Here is a 20694-nt window from a genome sequence, read left to right as displayed (position 1 = left end):
AAGTTTGGCCGTACCTTTTTGTAACACCCTGTATACAGAGAAGGGCTGCACGAAGAGTGATATGTTTGCTTAATATGCACGTGAATGTCACAGAGACGAAGGAACTGAACTGGAAGACTCTTGAAGATAGATGGAAACTATCCTGAGAATGTTTATTAACATAGTTTCAAGTACTGGCTTTAAAAGATGACTATAAAAACACACACTACAACCCTCTATGTATCACTTACATAGGGAGGGATCGTGATGATAAGAATTACTGCACACACACAGGCATTCAATCACTCATACTTTTGGTGCTGCAAACGTGAATGGAGCAGGAACAAATGGTACAATGAGACGTACATTCTGCCATGTGTCTCATGGTAGTTTGAAGGGTATAGATGTAGATGTGGTAGTAAGCAGCTATCATTTCGCATTTGCACATCGCTTGGCTTCATACAAATCAAAGAAGCCACCCTCCGCATTCCTTTCTGTATACACACTATTCTATGACCAGGCCGCAGAGAGGAAGCACCGCACACACCTAGCAGCATGCTGAGCCGCTACAAGGGGAGAATATGCAGCAGTGCAGAGAGCAGAAAGGGTGCCACAAGTACCCCGTGCATCAATAAGTGTCCATCCATAAATTACATCACTCCAATTTCATGTTTTTTTGGACCCACTCTCCTTGTCACAGGTGGCCACATTTGTGTGACCTCTTCCACTGGTGGGATGTAACACATTGTATAATTTCAAATTTAGAAATTATGAAATTAAAAGAACTTACAAAATTATTTATCTATTTCTATGTAAAGAGCTTTTTTTCATAAATTCAAGAATAACTCAACTGTTTTTGAAAATTTACAAAACAACAAAGCAAATGAACTACACAAAAATTTTATCATCTTGTGTTCAAGGATTTTGAACCGATTGCCTTTTATTGTTTGTGATTGGCACAGCAGTCACTTCATTCTCAATTTGGGTAATATTAAGAACATTCAACCATACAGCATCACTATCGTGTATCAAAGAACTCCCCTGGCACTTCTAGCTGCAGTTCTTTGAGGATGAATCTTCGTTATGGGCAAACCCTCTTGTTAGTAGCTCTTATGCTTGTGTTGGTTAGTGGCTTTGTATGATGAAAAATGCAGGCCACAGATGTCACACGATAGGTTGAATAAGTATGCATCGACACTGCGACAATAGCCATCATACGAACTTGCTTCAAATGTGATTATCCAAAATAGCTCTAGTAACAATGAAGCAAATTTACCTTCCGACTCATAATTTATTATGGGTACTCGTCTGAAGTCTGTTTAACCAAAACAGGTGGTGGTAAAATTTCCTCTCGTAGTAATCACCACAGGCTAGATCGTTGCACATCGGAAAGTGCGACAACGTCGTTTTTTATAATTTGTAAAAAAAATTGTGATTCACATATGTGATTTGCGTACCAAGTACCGTCATTTTCCAGTGTCTTAGCCTGTATGATATCCAGTCTGGTTTCTGTTGGCACAATGTATTCGGAAACCACAGGAAAATCGTCAGTGACAAATTGTCTCCAAATATTATATTTATATATCTTTTTTATTCTATCGAGTGAAATATATAAGAAATAGCGTATACCTTCATTGTTTTAATACAGATCTCAGAAAAACAGTGGAGTTTTAAATCAGAAACTTGCTTATATACATTTGTGAACAGGCTTAATTCTTGTAACGTCTTTATTGATTTTCGGTAATTTAATTGATTTATTCTAGCTAAAGTATTATTTTTGCCATGAGTGACAAGTGCCATAGAATTGTTAGTTCCGGGGTTTGGTATGATGGATGCAGTAGTTTTTTTCACTGGGGGGACTGCAGTGGCGTGGGTGTCGGGAAAGTGGATCAGTCTCATCAGTGGTTATGTAGGATTTGTAGCAGAGATAGGAAGATAGTGGAACAGGAGGGGAAAATTGCTGCCCTTCAGGCTGAGCTAGATCAGGCTAGGGAAGATCTGGACAGGTTAAGGAGGGAGAAGAGCAAAGAGAGGTGGGAAGTGGCAACAGGTAACAGAAGGAACAGGCCTGGAACTAAGTCTGACAGTTTTGCGGTGAATGTCAAAAGTAAGTTTGACCTGTTGCTTCAGTTAGAAACTGATGAGCCTCAAGCAGAGGCAGGACACAACAAACTTTCAATAGGAAATTGAAAAAGAATGTAGGAAAGTCATCGAAAAGGAAGAAAGTTTTGTTGTTAGGCAGTTCTCACGCCAGAGGTGTAGGCCAACTTCTGCAGGAGGAATTAGGACCAGAATACCAGGTCGCAAATGTTTTCAAACCAAGTGCTAGTCCGCATCAGGTGACAGAGGATTTAGGTTCACTCTGTAAAGGATTTACCAGGGAAGACACCGTGGTTATTGTGGGAGGGCCAGGGAACAGCATCAACAGAAATCCTGGGTACAGTATAGAGTGTGAGCTGGTAAAGATTGCGTCGGCATCGAGACACACCAATGTTGAATTTGTATCTGTCCTGAGACGCCATGACCGGCCTCATTTGAACTCTTCTGTTGGGAGAGTTAATTTGGAGTTGGAACGGCTGCTTGGGTCAGGTGCGGGGGCTCATATTGGTGTGGTTCCTGTAGATTCTCTCAGTAGGTGGGACTATACCAGGCACGGCCTACACCTCAACAGGAAAGGGAAGGGGAAACTGGCTGGGGTAATAGCAGGAAATTTAAAGGGGGAGGAACTGCCATGAATGGTAAAATACCAGTGGTTGCAGGTGTTGGAGCAGCACCTTTTTTAGGATAGGTAAGACAGAAAGATGTCAAGTTCTGCGAGAGGTCAGGATTGAATCAAATCTTCAGTTTAGGAAAGAAATTCAACAGCACAATTCTAGCACATTGGATCAACAATCACAGCTGTCAATTATAAATTTTCACCAATCACCAGAAATTTTATCTCCACCAAGTTGTATCTCAGTCCTAGGTAATTGCATTGATGAATTAAAGTCACCCAACCCAGTTGACATAATCTGCCTCTCTGAACACCATGTGACCACTGGTATAGGAACTAGGCCTAAGCACAATGAGAAACTCAGATAGGAGAGTACTGCAAATGTTAGAATAAGGAAAGGTTCTCATAAAAGTATAATTAAAAATAATGTAAGTATATTTCATCAAAATATTGGGAGTTTAAAGAATAAAGTAGATGAGCTTCTGGTTTGTTTAGAAGATTTAGAAGCTGAGGATTAAATAGATATACTATGCCTGTCTGAGCATCACATTGTTATTGATATGGATAAGGTAAATGTAAGTGGATATAAGCTCTCTGCACATGTAATGAGAGAAAATATGGAGAAAGGAGGAGTTACCATATATGTCAAAAGTTATCATTGTGCAAAAAGTATAGAGACAAAAAAGTTTTGTGTAGAGAAACATATAGAAGCATGTGCCTGTGAGCTTAAATTAAATAAAGGCACATTTATAATTGTAACTGTCTATAGGTCCCCATCAGGAAATTTTCATCTATTTCTGAAAAATTTGGACTCCTTGTTGTGCTATCTGTCAGACAGGGGGAAGCAAATTATTATTTGTGGGGACTTCAATGTAGATTCTCTGAAAGAGGGTAATAGGAAAAATGACCTTGAAGTATTTCTCGGTTCTTTCAATTTGACACCTGTTATTGGTTTTCCTACTCGGGTGGTAAAGGATAGCAGCTCACTGATAGATAACTTCTTTATAGACCAAGATTAGTTTAACCAGATAAATGCTCAGCCTGTTGAGAATGGTCTTTCTGATCATGGTGCACAGCTAGTTACAATATATGACATAGCTCCATTCAGCAATACTAAACAGTCCTCCAAAGTAGTATGTTCAGTCAACGATTTAACAATTGCAAATTTCAGGGAAAGCCTACAGCAGTTAGACTGGGATGAGGTGTACCGTGAACCTGATGCCAATTTAAAATATAATTTATTTCATGACATTTTTGTAAATGCATTTGAAAACTGCTTCCCCAAGAAAATAGTTAAATATACTCATAAGAAACCTTGTAACAAACCATGGCTTACTAAGGGTATAAAAATATCTTTTAACCGGAAAAGGGAAATGTATCTGACAGAGAGAAAGAGTAGTGACCCAGAAACTATCAAACATTATAAAAACTACTGTGTTATATTAGGAAAAGTTATTAAAAAATCCAGAAGTATGTGTATCATGTCTGAAATCAGCAACTCTGATAATAAAATTAAAACAATTTGGAATATTATTAAAAGAGAAACAGGTCAACCAAGAGCTGAGGAAGACAGTATTACCATCAAATTGAATGAAAACTTTACGAACAAAAAGTCACAAGTTGAAAATATTTTTAATAATCATTTTCTAAATGTTGTGGATATAGTAGGATCCAGGTGTTCATTAGAAGATGCTAGGCTGTTAATGGAAGAGGCCATACCTATACAATTTGATACAATTGAAATCTCACCCACTTCTCCCTCTGAAATTAGGAAAATAATAAACCTGCTTAAAAGCAAAAACTCACATGGAATTGATGGCATTTCCAGCAAAATACTGAAAGCTTGTTCTCAACAGATAAGCAAGATTCTCAGCCACCTGTGTAATAGCTCTCTGGAACAGGGCATTTTTCCCTGATAAACTGAAATATGCTATTGTTATACCTTTGCATAAAAAGGGGGATGGATCTGATGTCAACAATTACTGTCCAATCTCCCTTCTAACAGCTTTATCCAAAATTTTTGAGAAAGTAATGTATTCAAGAGTAGCTTCACATATCTGTAAAAATGAAGTACTAACAAAATGTCAGTTTGGTTTCCAGAAGGGTTTTTCAACAGAAAATGCCATATATGCTTTCACCAATCAAATTTTGAATGATCTGAATAACTGAACACCACCCATTGGGATTTTTTGTGATCTCTCAAAGGCTTTTGATTGTGTAAATCATGAAGTTCTGCTAGACAAGCTCAAGTATTGTGGCATGAGTGGGACAGTGCACAAATAGTTTAATTCGTACCTAACTGGAAGAGTGCAGAAAGTTGAAATAAGCAGTTCTCATAATATGCTAAGATCAGCACATTCCCCAAACTGGGGAACTATCAAGAATGGGGTTCCACAAGGGTCAGTCTTGGGTCCTTTGTTGTTCTTAATATATATTAATGACTTGCCATTCTATATTCATGAAGAGGCAAAGTTAGTTCTCTTTGCTGATGATACAAGTATAGTAATCACACCTGACAAACAAGAATTAACTGATGAAATTGTCAATACTGTCTTTCAGAAAATTACTAGGTGGTTCCTTGTAAACGGACTCTCACTGACTTTTGATAAGACACAGTACAGTGAATGGTATGACGCCATTAATAAATATAGACCTTAATCGGAAGCATATAGTCAAGGTAGAATATTCCAAACTTTTAGGTGTGTCCATTGATGAGAGATTAAATTGGAAGAAACACATTGATGATCTGCTGAAACGTTTGAGTTCAGCTACTTATGCAATAAGGGTCATTGCAAATTTTGGTTATAAACATCTTAGTAAATTATCTTACTACGCCTATTTTCACTCATTGCTTTCATATGGCATCATATTTTGGGGTAATTCATCACTGAGAAATAAAGTATTTATTGCACAAAAGCGTGTAATCAGAATAATAGTTGGAGTCCACCCAAGATCATCCTGCTGACATTTATTTAAGGATCTAGGGATATTCACAGTAGCTTCTCAGTATATATACTCTCTTATGAAATTTGTTATTAACAACCAAATCCAATTCAAAAGTAATAGCAGTGTGCATAGCTACACTAGGAGAAAGGATGATCTTCACTATTCAAGATTAAATCTAACTTTGGCACAGAAAGGGGTGGATTATACTGCCACTAAAGTCTTTGGTCACTTACCAAATAGTATCATAAGTCTGACAGATAACCAACAAGTATCCAAGAAGAAATTAAAAGAATTTCTGAATGACAACTCCTTCTACTCCACAGAGGAATTTTTAGATATAAATTAAGGGAAAAAATTTTAAAAAAATAAATAAATAAATAAAAAACACAAAAAATAAAAAAGTTGTTATATTAACTTAAGTATGTTGTTAAATTAACTTAATTACGTAATGTATTGGAAAATTTGACTCGTTCCACATCATTACGAAATATGGTATTCATGATCCATGGAACTAGTATTAATCTAATCTAGCTAGCACGACGCTTGCACTTCAATGTTCGGCTTTTGTAGCTCGAAGTCGATTAATGGAATCGAGATGTGAGGCGAAACTTTTATGTTTTGACACAACACCTATAATTTCGCGAGGAAGAGATGCCATTCGTTGCTCCATTCTGTTAAATGCATTTCTTCGTGGCAATGTCGATAGTATCTAAGTCAAAATCTGTAAAATGTTGTACAGTTGAAGCTATAGCTCGCACGTATGGTGGATTTTCGTTGGGACCATCATCGCAAGTGAAAATAAACACAGTTTTTACAAAACCTCTAGTTCTCATTAGCTTTTTGAAAGTTGGTAATTCACAAAGTCTACATACGTCTCCGGCACGAGTTTCTGTGATCGAAGGATGCGTTCCCCTACGAAAGCCGAGAGTGTGTCATAGCTTCGGGTTTCCCTTCACCATCTTTCTTTCTTACAATACCAACATAAACAGAGGGAATAAGTTTGTTTTGTTTTACCACGAAATCGTGGTACAATAATTTTATACAGTAGTCAAGATGCATTAATATTAGTGCTTGAGCGTTTGCTGCCGTAATACGCTATAGCACACGTGCTTTGTCATCCATAGATAAAAAGAATACTTGACCAGGACCAAAATTGAAGCGCAAAGATTCGATCTCGTGACGAAGCAATTGACGCACCACCACCACGCCACTGTGTCTGCGCCAGAAGACCAACAACTGAAAAAGGACCACATGGAGCAGCCACAACGAGAATCTGTAACCGATCACCAAGCATGCGTAACAAAGGTCTTCAGAGTTCTAACATTCCACCAATCACAGAGGCAGAAGGGGACTCCGAGAAGACACTCTTAGTACATCTCGAGATGACTGTACACACTGAGAAAGCGCAACGTGATCTTAGATTTTGGCAACTGAGAGTTTTTATTATTGTTCTTAACTAAACGTTTGTCACCAAATCTCTTTAGGCATCTTGAGTGCTTTCGAATATTTTGTACTGTCACTTCTGTGGTTAAGTCAGCTCTGCTTCAGAGACCATATCTTTGATGTGAAAAAACGTATTACATCCCAACGGAAAAAAAGTTATTAACCCTGTCTCACGAATAATAGAGGCACTGACGACTTTTACTATTGAACTTGATAATGGCGTAAAAAAAGACAGGCCTTTTCTTTACCTTATTTTAGTCAAGTTCTAGCGAAACGCTTGCGGGATGACACTGAGTGTGTGAACATGTGCACCCGTAAAAGAGTTAGCAGGTAGCACAGCATTTTCTTTCTAAGTTTAACATCTGTTTAATAGAACAACTTCACTCCGACTTTATGTTAGACCTTGGAGCTTGGAGACACGTATGACTACAGTGAATCGACGAAGTTTAACTTTATGTTATCTCGATTGTTGTGGAACGTCAAAACATACGTGACAGGTGGAGTCGTTCGAATCACGATCCATCGACTCATGTGTCGACCTTGAATATGCGCTACCTCCGCCAATGGGCAAAGACCACGATTGTCATGGAACCGTCCTGAGCTTACGTTTGTAAGAATGGCAAATACGTGAAGAGGCGGTGGCGTGTATCCTGAGCGTCAAGCGATTGCTTGAGGATTGAAGGAATGGAAGCTCTACAACCGTCTTCGATAAAAATCTGGCCTGCATGGTTATCGGTTTTGGTGCTAAGTTCTATGTACAAAGGTTTGTGTTAATATCATAACCTCTAATTTTGCAATTGTGAAACTGAGTGAATGACTGACAACAGTTGATACACGTTCTTTATTTTTATTGTAAAATTACTGTCTGTTGGATAGCATGAAATTCTTGAGTCAGCACAGACTTACTTACTTGCACAAAGTATTCAACATTGAATGTTGTGTATAAATAATTGAAAATTCTTAAGTTTGTACAGTGGTGATTGGACCCTAGCAGTCGTAAGGATTTGATGGTTCTAAAAAGACGATAGGCGACGAAAAACTGATATCATACCGAAGATGAATCAAAAGAAAAACATCCCATGTAGGTGCAGTTCAAGACTGTTGACAACTTTTGTACTGCTGAATGAACAAAATGTATACACTATTAGCTGTGAGAGAAGCCTTCAAAGAATAATGCAGAACATTTCATCAGATATAAAAAGCAGATGTCTTGAACTTGTTTTGTGTAAAGTTACTAATCATGCAACGAAAGCATATATATACTAAAGAGCATTTGTTGTTAATGGGACATAACACATCCTTTCTGAGTAGCATTATGTGGTGCATTAAAGAAAACGCATTCATTTTATATCCCCCTCCTGTGTAACAGAGATTAATCCACATTTGGTGTTATTAATGGAAATATTGTGGCTGTTTGTATAAGATTAATGTATTGCCAATCAAATTTTTTGGAATCAGTTAATATAAAAATACAGCAAAAATCATCTTATTTACTGTGGCGTGCCAAAGCAATACAGTGTCATTTTGTTGTTGTTGTGAAAAGCTTTTCAGTGTTTCACCTGTAAGATGTTTTAAGTCTTAAAAGTATTTACCATATTTATTATTGTGAATGTACATGTATAGTACTGACTGAGAAAAAAAACTTTTGTCAGTACCAGTGCAGCAATGTTTTTATATGACAAACTGAGTGTAGAAAGTGGGGAAGAAAGGTAGATAAGGGCGACTATGCTGTGGTGATTTAAAATGAAACAGTTTTGGTCTCATTTCGCTAGGGATGCACTTTCTGTCATCAGATTGTTATGATGTGTCTGTGTTACAGTAAACATAAACAAATATTTACATGTGCTATGTTGTGTATTGTTTTTTAATAGAAGTAGTTTGTCAGCCATGCATTTACAATCACAATTTAGCATTCCACTTTCTGTGTAGAGACTGAGAAAATCTTCATTATATAACATTTGTCAACGGGAACATCAAATTCCACCGGTCTGCTTTGACCCGTGATGTAATCATGTTGTGGTGTGTGACATCACTACGGAGCAGAGTTTTTGAGTTTGTTTTGATTGTAGACATTGTGTTGTTGTATTTCATGGTGTCCTCTGGTGGTAGATGTGGACGTGCTGAGTTTGATATGTGGTACTGAGTTCATTTAGGTTTTGGTTGTCATCATGCTAACATGGTTTTGAATTTACGTAGTTGGTGTGGGTATGTGAGTTGTGGAAGTATATTTGTGTCAACTGAAGAGTGGGATACAACCTGTCGGCTTTGACCAATGACTTTATAGTTTACTCATAGGTATTAATGTCTTTATTTTTGAGTCATAGATAATATATCGGTTATCTTTTGTGGTGAAGCAGCATCATCATAAATTAAAATATATGTTGTTGTTGTGGTCTACATTCCTGAGACTGGTTTGATGCAGCTCTCCATGCTACTCTATGCTGTGCAAGCTTCTTCATCTCCCAGTACCTACTGCAGCCTACATCCTTCTGAATCTGATTAGTGTATTCATCTCTTGGTCTCCCTCTGCAATTTTTACCCTCCACGCTGCCCTCCAGTACCAAATTGGTGATCCCTTGATGCCTCAGAACATGTCCTACCAACCGATCCCTTCTTCTAGTCAAGTTGTGCCACAAACTCCTCTTCTCCCCAATTCTTTCCAGTACCTCCTCATTAGTTATGTGATCTACCCATCTAATCTTTAGCATTCTTCTGTAGCACCACATTTCAAAAGCTTCTATTATCTTCTTGTCCAAATTATTTATCGTCCATGTTTCACTTCCACACATGGCTACACTCCATACAAATACTTTTAGAAATGACTTCCTGACACTTCAAGCTATACTCGATGTTAACAAATTTCTCTTCTTCAGAAACGCTTTCCTTGCCATTGCCAGTCTACATTTTATATCCTCTCTACTTCGACCATCATCAATTAATTTGCTCCCCAAATAGCAAAGCTCCTTTACTACTTCTAGTGTCTCATTTCCTAATCTAATTCCCTCAGCATCACCCGACTTAATTCGACTGCATTCCATTATCCTCGTTTTGCTTTTGTTGATGTTCATCTTATATCCTCCTTTCAAGACACTATCCATTCCGTTCAATTGCTCTTCCTAGTCCTTTGCTGCCTCTGACAGAATTACAATGTCATCGGCGAACCTCAAAGTTTTTATTTCTTCTCCATGGATTTTAATACCTACTCCGAATTTTTCTTTTGTTTCCTTTACTGCTTGCTCAATATACAGATTGAATAGCATCGGGGACAGGCTACAACCCTGTCTCCCTCCCTTCCCAACCACTGCTTCCCTTTCATACCCCTCGACTCTTATAACTGCCATCTGGTTTCTGTACAAATTGTAAACAGCCTTTCGCTCCCTGTATTTTACCCCTGCCACCTTTAGAATTTGAAAGAGAGTATTCCAGTCAACATTGACAAAAACTTTCTCTAAGTCTACAAATGCTAGAAACGTAGGTTTGCCTTTCCTAAATAAGTCGTAGGGTCAGTATTGCCTCAGGTGTTTCAACATTTCTACGGAATCCAAACTGATCTTCCCCGAGGTGGGCTTCTACCAGTTTTTCCATTCGCCTGTAAAGAATTCGCGTTAGTATTTTGCAGCTGTGACTTATTAAACTGATAGTTTGGTAATTTTCACATCTGTCAACACCAGCTTTCTTTGGGATTGGAATTATTATATTCTTCTTGAAGTCTGAGGGTATTTCGCCTGTCTCATACATCTTGCTCACCAGATGGTAGTTTTTTGTCAGGACTGGCTCTCCCAAGGTCGTTAGTAGTTCCAATGGAATGTTGTCTACTCCCGGGGCCTTGTTTCGACCCAGGTCTTTCAGTGCTCTGTCAAACTCTTCACGCAGTATCGTATCTCCCATTTCATCTTCATCTACCTCCTCTTCCATTTCCATAATATTGTCCTCAAGTACATCGCCCTTGTATAGACCCTCTATATACTCCTTCCACCTTTCTGCTTTACCTTCTTTGCTTAGAACTGGGTTTCAATCTGAGCTCTTGATATTCATACAAGTGGCTCTCTTTTCTCCAAAGGTCTCTTTAATTTTCCTGTAGGCAGTATCTATCTAACCCGTAGTGAGATAAGCCTCTACATCCTTACATTTGTCCGCTAGCCATTCCTGCTTAGCCATTTTCCACTTCCTGTCAATATCATTTTTGAGACGTTTGTATTCCCTTTTGCCTGCTTCATTTAGTGCATTTTTATATTTTCTCCTTTCATCAATTAAATTCAATATTTCTTCTGTTACCCAAGGATTTCTACTAGCCCTCGTCTTTTTACCTACTTGATCCTCTGCTGCCTTCACTACTTCATCCCTCAGAGCTACCCATTCTTCTTCTACTGTATTTCTTTCCCCCATTCCTGTCAATTGGTCCCTTATGCTCTCCCTGAAACTCTGTACAACCTCTGGTTCTTTCAGTTTATCCAGGTCCCATCTCGTTAAATTCCCACCTTTTTTCTGTTTCTTCAGTTTTAATCTACAGTTCATAACCAATAGATTGTGGTCAGAGTCCACATCTGCCCCTGGAAATGTCTTACAATTTAAAACCTGGTTCCTAAATCTCTGTCTTACCATTATGTAATCTATCTGAAACCTTCTAGTATCTCCAGGGTTCTTCCATGTATACAACCTTCTTTCGTGTTTCTTGAACCAAGTGTTACCTATGATTAAGTTATGCTCTGTGCAAAATTCTACCAGACGGCTTCCTCTTTCATTTCTTAGCCCCAATCCATATTCATCTACTACATTTCCTTCTCTTCCTTTTCCTACTATTAAATTCCAGTCACCCATGACTATTAAATTTTTGTCTGCCTTCACTACCTGAATAATTTCTTTTATCTCATCATAAATTTCATCAATTTCTTCATCATCTGCAGAGCGAGTTGACGTATTAACTTGTACTACTGTAGTAGGCGTGGGCTTCGTGTCTATCTTGGCCACAATAATGTGTTCACTATGCTGTTTGTAGTAGCTGACCCGCACTCCTATTTTTTTATTCATTATTAAACCTACTCCTGCATTACCCCTATTTGATTTTGTATTTGTAACCCTGTATTCACCTGACCAAAAGTCTTGTTCCTCCTGCCACCGAACTTCACTAATTCCCACTATATCTTACTTTAACCTATCCATTTCTCTTTTTAAATTTTCTAACCTACCTGCCCGATTAAGGGATCTGACATTCCATGCTCCGATCCGTAGAACGCCAGTTTTCTTTCTCCTTATTACGATGTCCTCTTGAGTAGTCACCGCCCGGAGATCCGAAGGGGGGACTATTTTACCTCCGGAATATTTTACTCATACATATGACTATGTTGAAATATATGACTGTCTTTTAAAGACAGTGCTAGACATTGTGTTTGTCCCAATTCATTCTGTTCTTAATTTCATCCTTAGTGAGTTTGAGATCTTTTGGAAGAATTATTTTTTCATTCTGGACAATTTTTGTTTTTTGATTTTCATTTATATAAGTGTGGATTTATCTATCATAACTGCAGTACAGGGCACAAATTTTACAGTTGTCACTTTTTTTCGCCTTCGCTAGCACTAGTATTACTATGATATTTTCAGTTGATGCTACTACTATCTAAGGCAAAAAGACCGACATAATGAAAAATTTGTATCACATAGTATACTAGTGCTAGTGCGGGATACAAATGTTATTTAGGATACAAATTTTTGGAATGTTGCTTTTCTTTGACTTCGCTAGCACTAGTATCCTGTTCTTTGGTTGCCTTAAATATCACAACTGAAGAACAGGATACTATCTTTGCAGTTCAACTGAGCTACAAGATGACAATGTTACGTATGTTGGTTTTTTCATTTTTGCTAGCAGTAGTATCCCATTCTTCAGTCGGCCTAACTAGATTAACTTGGAGTATGGAACATATTTTACAGTTGTCAGTTTTTTCACTGTTACTGGTAATACTATGATACTTTTCAGTCAATACTATTAGTACGGTATATTGATAAGTTTCACTTATGGACCGTCTGACAGCAACTGAATAAAACACAATTTTAGTGCCATACGCGTTTCGCCTTTATTTCCTGCAAGGCATCATCATCATCATCACACATAACACAGAAAAACCCACAAGCACCAACACTCCGCAGCCAACCGAAAGTACATAAAGACGGAATGCCAATGAGACCTGTTATCAACTTCAAGAAAGCCCCAACATACCGCATAGCCAAACACCTCCAAAAGTTAGTTACAAACCACTATAAAGTAGAAAACAACAGAACAGTGACAAACACAGGAAACCTAATAGAAAACCTACAGAACATACAGATACCACAAACAGCATCACTGATTTCATTCGATATAGAAAATATGTATACCTCCATCCCTATCACAGAAACAATAGAAATGATAGAACAAAATCTCTCGTCCCACAGCAACCTCACCACAGACGCAATAAAAGAAATAACAGATATGCTCAGACTGACAACTGAACAAAACTACTTTCAGTTTGAGGAAGAATATTATCTACAAACTGATGGACTGCCCCTGGGATCCCCAATATCAGGAACACTAGCAAACATTTTCATCAGTCACCTTGAAAATCAGATATTTGATAAGATAACCACAAATGAAAGTTTCAAAATCATATATTGGTACAGATACGTGGATGACATTATTTGTCTGGTAGACAAGCCAAGTGGAAAAATAGATGAACTCCATTCAGAAATAAACAAAGCGCATAAGAACATAAAATTCACACTTGAAAAAGAAAAAGAAAATCAAATAAATTTTCTTGACATTACAATTAAAAAAGAAAATGGAAAACATACATTTAACATCTTTAGAAAACCAACAGCCACGGACACAATAATACATTCCACATCCAACCACCCCCAAACCCAGAAACTTGCAGCACTAAGACACATGTTACATAGATTAAACAGAATCCCACTCAGCAAGAGAAACTATGAACAAGAAATGAACACGATCATACAAATAGCTAGGAACAACGGGTATGACACACATGTGGTACACAGGCTCAATCAAAAAATAAAAACACAAATAAAAAACAAACACAACATTTCCACAATACAAAAGAACTCACAAGCTGAAAACTTACAAACACACGCAATGACAACACCACACAGAAAAGAACCAGATGGTACACCATGACCTACACACATAAACTAACACACAGAGTTGCAAGCATCCTAAAGAGACAGGGCTTAAAAATAGCATATAAGCCTGGGCAAACCCTTCACTCACACCTAAGCCAGCCAGCTACCAAGAGGGACAAATTCCAACAATCAGGAATATATAAACTTGAATGTCAAAGTTGTGATGCAGTATACATAGGCATGACATGCAGGAATTTTGAAACAAGATACAAAGAACATATCAGATGTTGGAAGTATGAAACAAACCATTCCACATTTGCAGAGCATTTAAAACACTACAACCATCATCCTACAAACATGGAACACGAAATGAAAATAATGAGAATAAGCAACCATGACAAACACCTTATACAAATGCAAGAAAACTTCCCCGTCCAGAAAGCCATAGCAGAAAACAAACATGTGATAAATGAACTAACACACATTAGAACAGGTTCCCTACTACACTTAATAAAGGATATGATAACATGAATATATAAATACAGACACACACACACAGACACCACCACCCCCTCCCCCCAAAAAAAAGAAAATACACGAACAGACCACAGATACTTCAATAGTTACACTCATAAGTTTGGCAGTAATATTCGATCTTTGACAAAAACATTTGACAGTCGGCAACAGAAACCAAAACATTGCAGTAAAACAAGCGTTCAGTGCATAGTGCTGTGGAATGTGGAAAAAACAGCAAATTGGCACTCATAGGAAGAAGAACAACACAAAAAATGCAACAAGAGCGTAATATGTAAGAAACTGTCTACGCAACCTGTAAGTACAGTTCAAAACATTGCTACTTAATAGGAAATACCAACCACCAGAACTGTTTATAACCTATAGGCACAGTGACAAAAATGTAAATAAAATAGCTAACATATGTACATATTCCAGGCCACTGATGATGCCTTGCAGAAAATAAAGGCGAAACGCGTATGGCACTAAAATTGTGTTTTATTCAGTTGCTGTCAGACGGTCCATAAGTGAAACTTATCAATATACCGTAGTATTACGCGCAACTGAGGAGGACAGGATCACAAAAGTTGAAAATGTCAATACTACTAGTATTGAAGGCGAAAAAAGAATGTATAGGTCAAATGAAGTATGGGATACCAGTGTTATGTATGTCGCTTGTTTTCACCTTTGCATAGTTCAACTGAGGTACAGGATGCCAATGTTACATGCATCGATTTTTTTAATCTTTGTTAGTATTAGTATCCTATTCTTCAGTTGACCTATATAGGTCAGCTCGAATACGGGATACAAATTTTTCGTATGTCAGTCTTTTCGCATTTGATTGTACTAGTATCAACTGCACATTAGGATACTAATAGTAGCGGAGGAGAAAAAAGCAACAACTGTAAAATTTGTATCCTGTAATTCAGTTGACCTGTACAGATCAACTGAAGTTCACGGTACAACTCATATTTGTCAACTGAGGTAGTGCACACTAACGTTACTTCACTCCCTTTTCCTTCTGTTTTTCCACTAGTATCCCATTCTCTGGTTGAGCTCCGTAGGACTCAAAGAAGCGATATGCCTAACATTATGTTCGAAATATCGATGTACATGATATATGTCTACTATCTGTTTTCCCTGTCTTGCATTCCTTTGTTTCTCAACCATTCATCTTTGCTGTAAAATCTGTGCAATACATCATCTCTGGTAACTTCTGACGTCATTGGTCACAGCTGACTGGCTGTATCCCGTTCTTCAGTAATCCCGTATTTTCAGTGAGTTATTAAGGGTGTTTTGTATGTGTTTGGTATTGTTTTAGTCTGATTAGTTTGGTGTTTGTTATGCAGAAAGATGTCTAATCTTTTTTAATTGCTTTTGTGTTAGGTGTGGCTATGGCAGATGGATATGACAGTGAAATTCAGGGGTGTATCATTACATTCTGAGATGGGGGATGACATGATGGCTGCCATATGGTTTCTGCAGATGTTCGATCTTATTGCTGAATGAATGTTAGGTGTCATGTTTGAGGCAGCAACATGAGGTTGACAAAGATTTTGGCAGTTTGGACTAGGGATAATTTTTATTTTGCCTTTATTCTACAGTAATTCTGATGTTTTGCAAATATTGTATATTTATGGGATGTCAGCTATTTTTAAATTGATATAGTGCAGTTATGTCTTAATTTTTGTAGTGAATATGGAATATTTGGGTTTTTGAGTTGTTGGGTGTTGTTTCCACTTTTCGGAGTTGTAGGTGTTGGTTTTTTGGTATTGATAGCTGCGGTTGAGCTATACAGGTCAAGGGAAATGTCTGATTCCACTTTTGGGGGTTGGAGACATTGGTCCTGTTTGGTATCAAAAAGTTGCGGTTGAGCTACATATGTCAAGGGAAATATCCAATTTCTCTTTTCGTGGTTGTAGATGTTTTTTTTTTTCGGTAGCTGCGGTTTAGCTATATAGGCCAAAGAACTTTTTCAATTTTTTATTATTATTATTATTTTTTTTTTTAAATTGTATACTTAGTTTGTTGCGCACCCTAAACCCCCAGTTTCCCGCAGTTGCCGTAAATTTCATTTTGAGTGAGATGTTATTCTGTAATTTTTATTTTTGTTCACATTATTGGCATGTGTATGTAGTGATGTCATTGTTGTCATTTTGTATATGCTGGAAGTAGCCGTTTCTGCCATGTTGATGATCTCATGGGTCAAAGCAGATGGATGAAATCGGAAGTGTCTATAATGCCCAATGTTGAAAAAAATTGAATGTCGCAGTGAAGAGAATATAATTTATTTGTATTTTTCAGGCTACAGGCCCCGAAAAAGCTTGTGCTTGAGATACATTTATTGTAGGTGTCCAACAAGGAAAAAATGGAAAAAAAATGTCAGTTGCCTTAAGAACATTTCTCCTCAACCTGCTTGCTGCTTTATTGTAGGAAGGTCTCTCATTTTTTTACCATTCAGCAATAATTACTTAAAATAACAGTGCTCCATTTCCATTTGTACTTGTGCTCCATCAGTGTAATATCATGGCGGAAGTAATTGCTATCTTCTCATTCTACACTGCCATATTTTGGTGAGAAGATGCAATCAATATACATGTGCAATTGCAATGACATGTTACTTTACTTTCTGCAAGCTTGACATTGAGCAAAAGTCAAAACTTTTTTTCAAAGTCTCCTGTGGAAACCATTCAGAACATATCTGTACTGTTTTACTGTTGTTTGTTAGCACCAGTTCATACTGAGTGTGTGTATTTAAAAAAGAAATCAGATCTTTGGATCAGTGAAAACACTTGCCTTCATTTTTTCAGTACTGAGAATGCAGAAGTTTTGATGTAAGTGAATGCAAGCTATTTCCAGCTCAAGTTTTTACAAAATTCTTCGTAAGTGTAAATCTGTATGTAATGACAAAGCAAAACTTTGTTTGGCTCCATCAGTGATTCATGCAGATTTTGATTCCAAGAATTATTGACTGTTTTGTGAAACAACTTTTTATTGCTCGAACATTGTTTGTCCTTAGAATGGATATCACACCTACAAGAAATAACATACTTAGTGAAGTCGGATTACAGTCCAAATAATATGACAAATAACTTAAACATCACCGGCAGTCTCCAACCAATACTTAATACAGCCTACTCCTATCAACAGATTTCTCATATATTGAATTGCTTCTTTTGTAATGCTAGCATATGCCTCCGGAATGAAAGCAAACTTGTTATTGTTGGGTAAAAGTGCAACTTTGTCATTTCATTGAAGTGTCAGTGAAGGTCGTCATTGAGCTACACTAAGCATCACATTCTGTGCGTCAAATTTAATTTTGTCTATGTCTGTATTATCTGAAGATGCAGCCTGTTTTAATAATGATTGCAGTTCTTTAGTTACAATGTGGAATGTAGATACTTTCATATAGTCATTTAGGTAGCTCCACTGTTTTACCCATGATGCTGAAAGTTCTCTCTCTCTGTTAAGAAGTTCTAGAGCCCTTATGAATTCATTGGGCCTACCTTGTTATCTTGTAAATTTAATTTATTAGAGGTTACAAAAACCTTTGCTAGAGGTTTACAAATAGGAAGTTCTTTGTTGTGGGATCCAAGATAGATTTGCAGAATGTATAATTGGGTATACAATTGTTTTCATCCCTCTCACAGAGATTTTATTGTTTAGTGGGAAAATTGTACAAAAGTAAGTTGGGGTGAGGTTTAAGGGTTTGCTCCACGTGATCAGCTGTCAAGATTTCCTTTTATCCATGTGTTGAGGTTGCATGTACACACACTACAGCATTTAGATGGTGCCCTTTGTTGTCCTGATTTCTTATCTTACAGCCAGAAGTACAATAAATATTTTTATGCGTGAAATTCTGCACCTATAGAGAGATACATGATACAAACGAGTCTGGCGATTTACTGTCTGACTTTCGGAAAAAATATCATCCACACAACTCTGAAAATTTCAATAGCTGACAGGTGTGAGAATTATCACACAATCAGCTCTTCAGCCCATGCATCCAAGTTTCTGACACGGATAATATGCAGAAGAAAGGGAAAAATTGAGGACTTGTTGATGACAGTCAATTTGGCTTTAGGAAAGTGAAGGCACCATAGAAGCAGTTCTGACATGTGACTGATAATGGAAGCAAGACTAAAGAAAAATAAAGCATTCGACAATGTCAAATGGTGCAAAATGTTCAAAATTATGAGAAAATTGGGGTAAGCTATAGGGGAAATACGGTTAAAAAGAGTGTAAGGCAGAGATGCAGTCTTTCATCCAACCTGTTCGATCTGTACATCAAAGAAGCAGTGAAAGAAGGAAAAGAAAGCTTCGAGAGTGGAATTAAAATTCAAAGTGAAAGGATATCAAAGATATGATTTACTGATTACATTGCTATCCTCATTGAAAGTGAAGAAGAATTACAGGATATGCCGAAGGGAATGAACAGTGTAATGAGTATGGGTTGAAAATAAATCAAAGAAAGGCGAAGGTACTGAGAAGTAGCAGAAATGAGAACAGCAAGAAACTTATCAGGATTGGTGATCAAGTAGATGAAATTAAGGAATTCTGCCACCTAGGCAGCAAAATAACCCAATATGGATGGAACAAGGACAGCAAAATCAGATTAGTATTGGCAAAAAGGGCATTTCTGTCCAAGAAAAGAGTACTGGTATCAATTAGATCTTAATTTGAGGAAGAAATTTCTGAGACTGTACATTTAGAGCATAGCATGTTATGGTAGTGAAAAGATGGACTGTGGGAAAACTGAAACAGAAGAAAACCAAAGCATTTGTGATACGGTGCTACAGAAGAATGTTGAAAATTAGACGGACTGATAAGGTAAGGAATGATGAGGTTCTCTGAAGAATTGGTGTGGAAAGGAATGTGAGGAAAAGACAGAGGAGGAGAAGAAGGAACAGAATGGTAGGGCATATGTTAAGACATCACAAAATAACTTTCATGGCACTGGAGGGAGCTCTAAAAGGTAAAAACTGTACAGGAAGACAGAGATTGGAATACATCCAACAAATAATTGACGACATAGGTTGTAAGTGCTATTCTGAGATGAAGAGGTTGGCACAACAGAGGAATTCCTGGTGGGCTGTGTCAGACCAGTCAGAAGATTGATGATAAATAATTTAAAAAAACTTGTGTCGGTTTTTTCAGGCTTGGAAGGCCTTCTCTGAGCTGTAACACGAGCTTAGATGTTTTCAATTGTGTCCCTAATGCTTCCTTTCCAGACCTTCTTTTAAGTGAGGAACTGAAAAATGTCTTGGGGGAGCCAGCTGGGACTGTAGGAAGGATGGGGAAGCAATATGGTGTGGGTCCAGGTCAGAAACTCGCTGACAGTGAAGGTGCTGTGGCTTGGTGCACTGTCATGATGCCATTTCCACTCATCCTCCTATTCAGTTTGTTGAGCACTTTTGAGTAGGAAGCTGTGTTCACTGTTGTCCTGGTGAGTAAGAATTTATGATGAACAGTGCATCTGACGTCAGAGAAGACAATGTGCACGGTTTTGATCCTTGACTTGCTCATATGTCTTCTTGGGGCAGGGGGATGTGTCTACTTGAACTCTGCCTTTTTTTCTCCAGGTTGTGCTCAAAAGTTCATGACTATGATAATTGAGTTTAAAAAAATTAGGATAATTTACACACACATTCCAAGTGTTCTTGGTACCAGAGCATTTGTATGGCCATTTATTCATCGGTCAACACTTTTGGACCAGTTTGATGCATACCATATTCATGTCCAAATCCTCAGCTGCAATGCATTAAACAATTGTTTTCATTATGTTTAAAGTTTTTGCAATCAATTTGATGATCCAACTGTCAGTCAGAAAGTAAGAATTCAAACAATCTAGCTCACATGTCTCATTCTTGTTGATTCGGGATTTTGATACGCGCCCATTGCGGGGGTTCATTGGTGACGTCCTCTTGGTCCTCCTTGAATGACTTGTCATCTGAGAACTTGTGATTTGGACAGTCAGTCACTCCCAAAGA

At 37.6% G+C, this 20694-nt stretch overlaps 1 protein-coding gene across 1 annotated transcript in view; it reads left to right on the top strand.

Annotated features, from left to right (window-relative positions):
* Positions 1-7636: 7636 nt before the first annotated feature.
* LOC124776734 (dnaJ homolog subfamily C member 3) overlaps positions 7637-20694 on the top strand; it is a 74579-nt gene continuing 61521 nt past the window's right edge. The window contains exon 1 of the mRNA XM_047251854.1: positions 7637-7844. Within this exon, the coding sequence (XP_047107810.1) occupies positions 7766-7844 (79 nt within the window). The 5' untranslated portion in view covers positions 7637-7765. The remainder of the gene's footprint in view (positions 7845-20694) is intronic.

The sequence above is a fragment of the Schistocerca piceifrons genome, chromosome 2 (assembly GCF_021461385.2).
Source record: "Schistocerca piceifrons isolate TAMUIC-IGC-003096 chromosome 2, iqSchPice1.1, whole genome shotgun sequence".
NCBI lineage: Eukaryota > Metazoa > Arthropoda > Insecta > Orthoptera > Acrididae > Schistocerca > Schistocerca piceifrons.
The sequence above is the reverse complement of the archived record's forward strand: the minus strand, read 5'-3'. Positions and strand labels throughout refer to the sequence as shown.